Source organism: Pleuronectes platessa, chromosome 15, assembly GCF_947347685.1.
Source record: "Pleuronectes platessa chromosome 15, fPlePla1.1, whole genome shotgun sequence".
NCBI classification, from domain to species: Eukaryota; Metazoa; Chordata; class Actinopteri; order Pleuronectiformes; family Pleuronectidae; genus Pleuronectes; species Pleuronectes platessa.
In genome coordinates this window covers 15,089,340-15,100,368 of record NC_070640.1, presented here as the reverse complement: position 1 = coordinate 15,100,368, position 11,029 = coordinate 15,089,340, and the positions used below count along the sequence as shown (strand labels likewise).

The window sequence follows — 11,029 nt, the reverse complement described above, 5'->3', positions numbered from 1 at the left end:
ATCATTTTAGCTTATTTGTGCAAATACGGGTTTAATCTTGTGAATAAGCAGCTAGCAAGCCTTTTCCAAGATACTAGAAGCTGAGTTAACTTTCCTCATGACATAAACCAACATAAGGTGATCTCGCCTCCCACCCGAGTTTCCAAGCAGAGAGAGAACAGCTGTTCAGACGCTGCATCGTTCCTCTGAGAGGAAGTTTATTTGTTAATTAATTAAAGCTGCTGCGCTGGTGAAACCCTTCAAGGCTTCTCTTCACTTCAGCGGACACCAGTGCAAAGGGAAGCAGTGTGCACACAACTACAGGTCTGGAGAGGATGCATGCGCTTAAAAAAAAAAGAAGTCTTTACACAAAGAAGAACTTTCTTATAAATAAGAGTTTTAAGTGGTATAAAAGCATTCGACTGGGGAATGAGTAACAGTGTAAACACAAAGTAGGTATTTATACCATCACAAAAAACACTGATGGGTATTACAAATGATCCAAGATTAAAAATTGCTTTTGCTTTAGTTTGGGGTGTAAAATCAAAAAGGAAAATAGGTCCATTTACTTTAAACATTAGAAAATACACTATTTGAATGCACCATGCAGATCAACAAGTTAAATGTCATAATGGTTTGATAGTATTACAGTGATAATGTTGAGTTCAAGGTCAAAATTAAACCAAACTGATGACAATACAGTTTGAATGACATTTAGCCATCGTGGAATGTAGTGAAAACCAGTATATTGACTTGGTTCCTGTGTTTCACTGTGCAGCAGCAGCTGGAGTGTGTCCCAGCATGCACTGTGTCGAAGAAACAAGTCCGTTACAGGTTCAACAACATGTTAATGCTGGATATTTCTCTAAGGGTAGAGATTACGCACACACATGCACAAACAAGGACAAAAGACTAGAACTGAAAACAAGTTGACGAAACTGTCTGCAATTCTGAAAATAATTCAGGTAATAAAAAAAAGATGTGCAGTGAGTGACAAACAGCTTTATCAGCTGCATGTTGAAGATAGGGAAGATGAGAAATAAGAAAGATGAGAAAACATCAACTATAAATATTTTCGGACTTAGAGGCAGCCAGACTTGTGTAGTTCGGTTTGTGAGGTTGTAGAAATAATAAAAACGACACTCTGTCATATTTTAAGTTAATTCGTAAAATCTTGGCATATAAAAAAAAATTCAGTCCACAAAAGGTAGTCCTTCACAGTGATGGCTGTATTTTCCTGAAGTGGAGGAAGTCTGATCCTCCAGTGGGAGATTTGGTGTCTCACATGAACACAGGTGAACCCATCACTCATGTTGGAAGCTTGATGTGTTTCCCAGCCTGAGCTTGACGCTGTGTTATTGTCCTGTGTCCAGGTCCCTCATGTAGTCCTGCAGTGCCTGCAGCCTGGCGTCAATCTCCGACAGCTCAGCACCCGTATGTATGGAGCTCTCTGGAGGTGGAGACAGAGAAATGATGATGAGATGCTGTTGGGTGACTAGATACTAGATATACATATGTACGAAAAATGATTTGATGTATCACCTTTTTCTTTCATTCTCTGTGTTGGAGTACTGCAACGTGGTTTCCTGGTTGAAAGGCCTCCTCTTGACTAGAAACAGATTGCACATTAAAAGAATAAGGAACTTAAAAAAAGCCATGCATTGTTGTTTTGGTGTCTTTTCATGGGATTTGTTGGCAGTAAGAAATGTAAAATGCATAAACAAGAGAGCAGCGATTCATTTTGTACCAGAGTTACATTAATAACCATGTCACTCACCACACTGGGTCCATTGTAATTGTAAGTCTGTTTTCTTCCTCTGTTAAGAAAAACACATGTTAAAATCAGCAGCTAAAACATAAGTGACTTTGCAAAACCTATACAAGGTGATTCACCTAAACAGGGTTTTGGCCATTTCGTCCATGTCCACTAAGGAGCTTTCAGAGGAGTTCCTGCTCCCTCTCCGCTCCACAGATAAACTCCTGCCTCTGCTGCCGGACCGGACCATCTGGGGATACGCATCTCTGGAACGTGAACGCCCCCTCTCAGGTATATTGGGCGAGGTCAGTATATCTCTCCGTACTTTCCTTTGTCTGACACAGAAAAACATGGTTACAGGTATTGACCCAAACAGCTACAGCTTTATAAATATCAGTGCACTGCCAAACATAAAATAACAGCAACCCACTTTTTTTCTGCCTCTTTCTGTCTGCGATGTCTGTCCTGGATGTATGCAGTCGGGTCAAAGCGTGGTACCCGTGACCCTGGAAGATATAGGAGGGAATCTCATCAATTTCTCTCATCTATGAGATTATGATCTACTAAAGGATCTTTTATGTAATGATTTTAAACCGGTAAAAATACGTACAAGTTACAATAGTAATAGGGATAGTTAACCCATATCAATACAAATAAAGTTATCTATTCACCACTATCCCGAAACAAGGTTATTTACAACGTGTTTTAAGTCTAAAAGTCAACCAGAAGTGGCTAAGCTTGCGGGCATCAGCATTTCCGACGGTCCCTGAATGCACCTCGTCAGAAGCTATCAGCTGACTTTTAGGCCTAAAACACGATGTAAATGACCTCATTTCTATTTGAATGTCTGGGCTTGCAGACACTTGGATTACATCACACCAGCAATATGGAGGCATGTTGTGTTTTGTCTGTTGTTTTATTACATCTGAAGCTTTAGTCACTAATTTCTTCAATTGTATTGGATTCGGCTGCAACACTGTTTACCACTTAAACTCCTAGTGTTTTGTGGATTGAAACACTTCACCCACCTCTCCATCGGATTAATGGTGAGTAGATAAAGAGTGAATTTTCATTTCTGGGTGAACTATCCCTTTAAGTTCACAAGGGACAGAATAAAACTGTGTCACACATACACACACACAAAGGCAGAAAAAACAGGATCAGTACCAGTAGGAGAGGGGGACGGCCTGGATATGCAAGCACGTGGTCCTGAGGAATCCGCTCTTCTTCCTCTTTCATCTGACCTTTGCACTCTGTCGTAAACCCGTTCTCTGGATCCTGAGCGAGCCCTGACTGTCCCGTACCTTGATCCTCTCTCACGGGAGAGAGAGCGATAGATTTCCCCATCAACCCGAGAGCTGATGTGACCGGACACTGGAGTCACACGCCTGCAGACACGCAAAGAGGGCAAGTACTGAAAAGATGGAAGGATTCTGATTTTAAATGTAAAGTCAGCATTGTAAGTGAATGACTGGAAGAGAGAGAGAGAAAGTAAATATATAGTACGCGCTTAGATTTTCTAACCCTCTCCGTAGCACCGCCAGTTCACTGGTGAGATTCTTGACACGCACACGGAGAGCACACTCTGATTCTCTCAGCTCCTCCAACTAGCCAGGACACAGAAGAAAATCAGTTAAATTTAGCTCCTACAGAGAAAACATGATAAATCTTTAACAGCTGAATACCAGGTCCACCTGCTCCATTAGGAGTCTCTGCTCCTGGCATCTCTTGCTTGCAGAGCGCTGACTTTTGGCCCTCTCCTTGACAAGCTGCTCCTCCAGCGTCCTCGCCACATCTCTAACTCTCCAGTCCTCTCGTCCAGATGGGGAACCACTTGCAGTCCTCTGCAGTTGCTCAAGAGCTTTGGTCATAGCCTCCTTCTCCTCTTTCACCCGAGCCAGCCTTGAAAACAGCAGGAGTCATCAGAAAAAGGTCCCACATCCCTCGTATCGTTGGTGACGAAGATTAAATGCAACCTACTCTGCTCGTAGCCGTTGTATTTCTAGGTCTGCAGATTTGTTAACTCCATGAGAAGTGAGCGCGCTGAGCTCCGCCCTCAAGGCTCTGACCTCCTTCTGCAGGGCAGCTGGGTCAGGCTTACCAACATAGGGCAAGGGTAAAGGGTAGTGTATCCTACAAATGCAAAACAGTCAGCACATCAAGACAGTTATCACCACTGACCAAACTGAAATACTGTGTTCAAAAGAGGGCTTAATACAACAAACATGACACAACGTGTAATATATATATTAAAGTTACCACAGAGAGACCAACCTGTCAAACTCCACAGTGTATATGAGGATTAGATATCTTTTGGCCGTGAGAGCAGACGACTGCTGATGGCCGCGAGTACGACTAACCACTCCTGCTTTTCTGTTACGTAGCAGCTCCAGGTCGGCATAGGTCAGGAGGTCAAGTGTTACAGAATCGCTCATCTGGAAAAAAAGTTTAACTATACAAAATCAGAAAATAAAGATTTCATTACATCAAGACGTCAAAATAGTAAAAAAAAATACATAGAAAAAGACATGTCATGTCTACACTATTAAATAAATATATATATGTAAATAAACGATAATATCTTGTATTTTTCCCTATTGAGAATTGCAATGTTATTGTACAAATTTGACTGCTTGGATGTTTTTGTGCTCCATGTAATTATTTTATTTTAGCCACAAAACAGCCAGGGGGCTAATGTTTGCTGAAACATGTGCAAACATAGGTTTTGTGTGTAAGTGTGTGTATTGTGTGCTTTGGTGTATGCAATATCTCAGCTGAGACGGATTTCTCTATGTACCCAAAATTCAAATTGTTACACTTATTTTCCTCCAGGCTCTTTTCCGTTTAGCCCGTGTTCCAGTACAATAATGAAGAGGGAGAGTACGAATATAACTGTGCATTTTTCGCTCAACTGGAAACACTGGACACGAATGAGTCTCGCCTCAGCTCACACAGCCTCGAGGGAGTGTGTGAGTGTTTGTGTTCCCATCGTTCTACTGACCTCATGTTAACTCATTCCGCCACTACTTTTTTGTTGTATCTTGTAAAAGCTGTGTCACACATACCTTTCTCACAGCAGATTCCAGCATGCTACAGAAAATGGGAAACTGCTTGAAGTTGCCAGTTTTTCGAGTGAGATCCTCAATGTCTAAAACAAGTATAAATTAAATGAATAGCTTTAGTGGGACTATTTGTGCCAGGGATAAGTCAATTTAGTCAATGACAAATGTGTGCTACTTACATGCTGGATCAAACTCCCCCCTCCACTGATCCGCTGTCAGTGAGTCTGAGATTTCCACCATCAGCAAACCTTTGTCCACCTCTATCTTGACAGAAAACTCCACCCCTCGAAAATCAATGTCCTCCATCACCTCAGAGCCACCCTCCATTGGTCTGCGCAGAAGAAATGGATGATATCTAGGAATTATTATAGTCTGATGAAATCACCTGACTCCTCTACTATTACAAAATAAACCTGGGTAATTTGAGTGGACCTGTGGTAGCCTTCAGTTGTCATAAAAACTCAAAAAGGTCTTTAGTTTGTCCAGTTCGGGCTACTGTAAAAAAAACATGGCAGCCTCCGTAGAGAGGACCGGCTCCCAATGTAAATATAAAGTAATTAAATATAAAGGGCCCATTCTAGGATACAGAAAACAACAATTTGTACAATTTAGATGAAACACACGAGTTAAAACATAAATAGGATTAATTTACATATAATGGACCCCCCCTTCACCTTAACATTACACACTGAACCTTTAAATGTCCCGTTTTCATCCAATCGTCTAATTTCACCGCGCACTGTCTGTCCTCATCACAACATACCACGGGGGGCGGTAGCGAGAGCACCGAGTGCATTTTGAAAGGTTGCCGTCACTTTCATTGAAAAAAGTTTGGTTGATGGGTCATAACACATGTGGAGGACTAAGCAGATACACTTGTCTTACGGGGTAAGTGATAACGTCGTGCTCAATTTAGCTGCGGTGCAATGTCATTTATATTTCGCGCTTGACTTCACTTTCTCCCGTGCAAAGCGAAAGAGACCGTGACAGGGAGTCTGTGTCTGTCTGTGTGTCTGCTTCGACTGCGCACACACACACGAACACACACACACACACACATACATCCATCCTGTACAGTGGGGCTGCTCATTGTTCCGCTGCAACAACCTCACATCCTCCTCTGAGGAATAAAAACCACGCTAGCTGCCACTTCTCCGTCAATAGCTCGGCTAGCAAGAGTGACATCTTCGCACTCGTAACGTTGACGTTAGCTGAGGGTTAGCTAGCACGGACAGTGTCGTTAGTTAACACTGGGTAAGTCGAGTTAGTGAATGTGATCTCTGGAGAGCTAACCAAACTATTCCTGTGAAACACATGAGGATATTGGGTGTGGGGATTGTTACCAAACAGGAACAAATGAATGTTACCTTCTGCAGGAGTAATGCTCCTTGTTGACGCGGGTCGTTAGCACCTAGCTACTCGTCGGAAACACATCGCGGTTAGTTGGCATTGAGCAGTCAGTGCGGCAGCTACCGGTTTGACCGGTGCTACAGTCGAGTCCGAAGCCGTTTGTAAAGCACCGGCAGGATGGAGGCTGCGGCGGTTCAAGAACCGGGAACCGTTAAATTCTTCTTCGTCTGTCAGCGCTCCCTCTGCACCCTCTTCTTCTGTCTGGTTTGGATGAAGCTCCGCCGCGTCTCAGGCGCTTTGCTGCACATACTGGTCAGGAAGAAACACTGCATCTATTGCGCTACAAGAGTTCAGGAGGATGCAGAGAGTGGCGATACAAGGAGTCACGGAAGGGTTCGATCACAGGTTAATTTCAATAGGTAGAGCATATACTTCCCCCAAGACCCAGCAGTCCCATTATGAAACCCAATTTAATTCTCTAGTTTCAGATTTGGATCTGCGCCAATTTGCACGCACTCATAAATATCAGTCCCCAAAGCATGTCTTATTGTTTCCATCAAAATACATGAATTATTCTCTGAGGAATCAACGAAGATGTTAAAGAAAGTAAAAAAGAGAAAAATCCCGGATCTGTCCACTGATCCGGATCCATGCCAAGATATAATGTTTGGTTTTCCTTGGGTCATGCCTCACCCCTCCACAAAATTTCCTGGAAATTAGTTGAGTAGTTTTTGTTAATTCTGCAAAAAAATAAAAAAAATAAACGGAGACAATATTATAACCTATGTGGTGGAAGTAATAATTGTTTGAATGCTACATTATAGGTAAAATTCCTGCACCTTAAACAATGGAGTCATAGCAGTATCACTGATAATTCTGCTGAATATAGTATAAGTCGTAGAAAAATTTATATATTTTTTTTTTCTTTCCTGTTAATTTATTAATCATTTTCTCCATCAGAAAAGTGGCACCTTGCAGTTTCTCAGTCTAACCAAAATGTAATTTACAATGATATGAGGAACAATGAGAACCAAGTAACTTAACTCTTCATATTTATAAAGCCTTTTTTCTGACACAGTTGTGTCAATGCGGTATTACATTGAATCAAGTCTCACGTTGGGGTGGACCCCTTTATGTTCAGCTTTATACTGTTTGTTTAAATGGTTAATAGTCGTTTCAAGTAGGAAAAACAAGCACTTCCTGTAAATGTTTGATAAAGCTGCTGCAAAACCCCTGATCCGACCTCTGCATGTCTTCACTCAGTCTTAGTGAGGGTCCGTCTCCATGGAGACGTTGTTCACCCATAAGGCAAAAAATAGCCTCAGTGACTCTGAAACCTGAGGTCGTAGCTGCTCAACTGTAAAAAAACAAAAAAAACACAGACAACACTAGTGTGACCTGGAGTGTGTGTTTGCTGAAGAATGACTGACTGAGGGTTAGTTTTTTTTTGTCATCCCATGCAGAACTCTGCATGGAAAAAACACAAGAGCCGTGGGACCTAGTCTCTCGTTCCCATGACTCCTAAGAAGCCTCAGCAGTGGCTTCAAGTGGTTGGACATGCAGGTTTGTCGTCCTTTACGTTGCTCTTCTTCCAGTCTTATTGTAATAATATAAAAAAAAAATCCACTGGGTAAGTACTGGAAGAAATTATATGTCTTGTGTGCTATCTTTTTGTTGCTTGTCTCACAGGGAACTTTCATGTAGGGGATTACGGCACACTGCTGAAGAGGTATTGTAAGGGGGAGCAGCAATGTTACCTCCGTCTGATGGCGGACACTCTGAGGTCCTTTGTTCCTGCCTACCACGGTGTTGTGCAGCGTGACAAGCAGGATTACAACATGATGGATAACCTGCTGACCCACTTCAACACACCTGCCATCATGGACTGCAAGATGGGCAGCCGGTAAGTTTAAATGAAACAATGGTGGAGACACAGTCAAATGGTAGCTTAATCTACTTACATATGTCAGACTTTGATTTTCCTTATTTCAAGTTAGCATATTTAATTTCTTTGTCATATTATTGATCCTATTAGAAAGGAATGTGTTCCCCTGCTTTGCTTATACCAATATAAGCAATATGGCAAAATAACAATAAAGACGATGAGGCCCTGTCCTTCACAGCACATACCTCGAGGAGGAGCTGCAACTGGCCAGAGAACGTCCCCAGCCTCGCAACGACATGTATGAGAAGATGGTGGCCGTGGACCCAGAGGCCCCGACGGCCCAGGAGCGAGCCCAGCAGGCGGTGCTGAAAACCAGGTACATGCAGTGGAGGGAGACACTGAGCTCCACAACAACTCTGGGGTTCCGCATCGAAGGATTCAGGGTAAGCTCATCAAAGATGGCAGAGTCAGGTCACTGATTCATCTTGATATGCAGGGAGTGTACTTCTGCAATGCCTGGTCTTTGAAAAATTTACCTATGAATATGTATTTTTAAGAAAAGATGGGCCCAGTGTTAAATTTGTCTTGGACATTGCAGTATCTGCAGCATAGACACATTATAAAATACATTCATCCATCACACATTTATCTGCATAGATACAAATGTACATATAGGGCAATATAAAACAGTGATCAAAGACAGTATCCACATATTTCAGCCTTGGTGGAGTTAATGTCACTCTCTGATATGTCATATATACTGCTCTATAACCGTTACATGTCCTGTGCAGAAGGCAAATGATGAATGTCACACAAACTTCAAACAGACCAAAAGCAGAGAGCAAGTGACGGAAGCACTCAGCAGTTTTGTTGAGTCCAGTGCGCACATCATGGTGAGTCTGATCTTCACACATACTTTAAATTTCTTCACCTGCTACCTTCTCTTTGGTCATTATTGTATCTTAACCTTCAGTGGGGATATCTGAGGCAGTTGAAACAGCTGCGGCAGGTCTTGGAGGCATCCGACTTCTTCAGAACACATGAGGTTAGCTGCTGCACCAGAAGTGATTCATAGTAAAAGAAATAGAAAATAAAGGTTTTGAGGCTGTGTTGGGCGGGTGTAGGCTGATGATAGTGTGGATTTGCCCATCCCCTGCAGGTTGTGGGAAGCTCCTTGCTGTTTGTGCATGACTGGACAGGCAGAACAGGAGTCTGGATGATCGACTTTGGAAAGACAGTGGTCTTGCCCTCACCACTTACCTTGGACCACCGCACTGCCTGGGTAGAGGGCAATCGAGAGGATGGCTACCTGTGGGGTCTGGACAACCTCATTGACATATTGGGAAACATGCTGCCGCTGAGCTAAAGGCCACGCTCAAATTGTGTGGACATTTACTCTCAAACTTCCGTATAACACTTACAAATGAATTACTGTAGCTGCGTTGGCTTCTGAAATGTTGTCAGAATAATGAAAAAAAAAACTATTGAAGGTGAAATGCAAGATTTGTTTGATTGATTCCAATAACTCCCCAACAAAAACAGTCTCAGATTCCAGCCTCAGCAGGAGATGTCATGAGGAATAAGTAATTAAAAGCTAAAAAACGTCTGTTGCTGGAGATTATCAGAAATATCACAATATCTCAATAAAATGGTGCCAAAACTATAAAGCTACAATGTGGACAGTTATTTTCTGCAATTACCTAAATTTGAGGCTCGATTATCTTCATTTTTAATAAATTGAAAAACATCATGAAACAGCTGTTTATATCCTATTATTCATCATGATGGTTGGTGGTATTTGGTATGTATACTGTATATGTGTTGTTACTTGTGAGGGCCATTTGAAGGGTAGACCTTACAGAGTTATTACATTTTTGGAAAGTTAGGACATTTGGGCCTCATAGGGCTGTTTGACGGCTAATTCTTGCTGTTAGGGTTACACTTAGCTTTAGATCCAGTTGAGGTTAAAGCACAGAACCCTCGATGAGTGCCATGAGGAGCCATGGGTATTAAAAAACATTCCTAATTAAAACCATAATGATTGGATAAAATCCCATCATGAAAATAAATGAATAAATAAGTACATAAAGTAATTTAATAAGAGAAGGTTTAAAAGATCACAGACACAGGCCTCTTCATAGGTTATTACATAAAAAAGAGGAGAAATGTTAATATAACAAATTATAATAAATAAATAAAAGCAATAATAAATAATGACATGAAAATAATAATAAGAGGCGTTTGTGTAAATAATTTATTCACAATGTCTTACGGACAAACACTGATATGCATAAACGGTACTTTACAATATTATATTGTAAAAAAATTGTTTGTACTAACCAGATATCAGCATATTAATATGCTTTCATATACTTTCATATATTAAAACGTCATGTACAAAAGATTAACAAGCAGAACTCTATATCTGAAACGGAGAGAGAATTGAATGAATCTCTAAAGTTCAGCTGATGCAGGGTTGACTGGCGAGATGAAGGCACATGTGCTCTCTGTGTTTCACACCTGCTCAATCAGACGGCAGGCGGGGGGGAACCCCTGCCCTCGCCTGCAGCATCAGACAAGATTAAAGCCACGGACAGACAGAGAAACTGAAAGTCACGCTCTACAAATCCTCCCACACAGTCTGCAGCCACAACAAAAAGATCTGTCGGAGGAGCCGGGGGCTGCACAGGACAAACCCAGTCTGATGTGTACTGACCAAATCTAACTCCACCGGCTTTTTTCATTTAGCTCAAAGGCAGGATCTGGTGTTCCACTGCACCCCACTCACATTTATCCAGCTAATTATCTTCTGGTCACAAGATGCTTCTCCAGTGTTTGTGCCACGGTTAATCATTATTCTCCGTTGATGTTCTGCTGTAATCAGGACATGAAATTCCTTGGTCCGTGACCAATTATCTAAAGTAAACCTCCTGTCACCTGTAGCTCCTGCAGCAGAAGTCAATTAGAAGCACGATGAAGGATTGGGGGAAAAAATGG

The 11,029-nt window shown here is 41.9% G+C and overlaps 2 protein-coding genes across 10 annotated transcripts; one reads left to right on the top strand and one right to left on the bottom strand.

The window, feature by feature from the left end:
• Positions 1-355: 355 nt before the first annotated feature.
• Positions 356-6,418, bottom strand: ccdc61 (coiled-coil domain containing 61). 5 transcript variants are annotated; one of them, XM_053441800.1, is made up of 13 exons: positions 6,165-6,418; positions 4,977-5,128; positions 4,801-4,883; positions 4,010-4,170; positions 3,716-3,868; positions 3,421-3,637; positions 3,242-3,342; positions 2,903-3,123; positions 2,166-2,241; positions 1,873-2,070; positions 1,757-1,796; positions 1,522-1,588; positions 356-1,429 (listed from the first exon to the last, which is right to left on the bottom strand). In XM_053441800.1, the coding sequence occupies exons 2-13, from the start codon at positions 5,122-5,124 to the stop codon at positions 1,335-1,337; spliced, it is 1,560 nt and encodes a 519-aa protein (XP_053297775.1). In that variant the 5' UTR covers positions 5,125-5,128; positions 6,165-6,418; the 3' UTR covers positions 356-1,334. The 5 variants fall into 5 exon arrangements, with proteins under 5 accessions (XP_053297775.1, XP_053297777.1, XP_053297776.1 ...); XM_053441802.1 differs by having other exon boundaries at positions 3,260-3,342; XM_053441801.1 differs by having other exon boundaries at positions 3,430-3,637.
• On the top strand, positions 2,518-9,787 carry itpkca (inositol-trisphosphate 3-kinase Ca). Of its 5 annotated transcripts, XM_053441806.1 has the most exons (8): positions 2,518-2,781; positions 2,881-3,142; positions 7,611-7,710; positions 7,837-8,050; positions 8,271-8,475; positions 8,824-8,925; positions 9,006-9,077; positions 9,192-9,787. In XM_053441806.1, exons 3-8 carry the CDS (start codon positions 7,662-7,664, stop codon positions 9,396-9,398), a joined length of 849 nt encoding a protein of 282 aa, XP_053297781.1. In that variant the 5' UTR covers positions 2,518-2,781; positions 2,881-3,142; positions 7,611-7,661; the 3' UTR covers positions 9,399-9,787. The 5 variants fall into 5 exon arrangements, with proteins under 5 accessions (XP_053297781.1, XP_053297782.1, XP_053297784.1 ...); XM_053441807.1 differs by lacking the exon at positions 2,881-3,142; XM_053441809.1 differs by lacking the exons at positions 2,518-2,781; positions 2,881-3,142 and adding an exon at positions 5,546-5,685 and having other exon boundaries at positions 8,860-8,925.
• Positions 9,788-11,029: the final 1,242 nt, after the last annotated feature.

Excerpts from the sequence above, each read along its gene's own strand:
- ccdc61 (XM_053441800.1), bottom strand. The coding sequence starts at position 5,124 with ATGGAGGGTGGCTCTGAGGTGATGGAGGACATTGATTTTCGAGGGGTG. Across the intron at positions 1,797-1,872 it reads ATGGCCAAAACCCTGTTTAG|AGGAAGAAAACAGACTTACA; the intron begins GTGAATCACCTT and ends TTTTCTTAACAG. Across the intron at positions 1,589-1,756 it reads ATTACAATGGACCCAGTGTG|TCAAGAGGAGGCCTTTCAAC; the intron begins GTGAGTGACATG and ends ATCTGTTTCTAG.
- itpkca (XM_053441807.1), top strand. The coding sequence starts at position 7,662 with ATGACTCCTAAGAAGCCTCAGCAGTGGCTTCAAGTGGTTGGACATGCA. Across the intron at positions 7,711-7,836 it reads TCAAGTGGTTGGACATGCAG|GGAACTTTCATGTAGGGGAT; the intron begins GTTTGTCGTCCT and ends CTTGTCTCACAG. Across the intron at positions 8,051-8,270 it reads GACTGCAAGATGGGCAGCCG|CACATACCTCGAGGAGGAGC; the intron begins GTAAGTTTAAAT and ends TGTCCTTCACAG.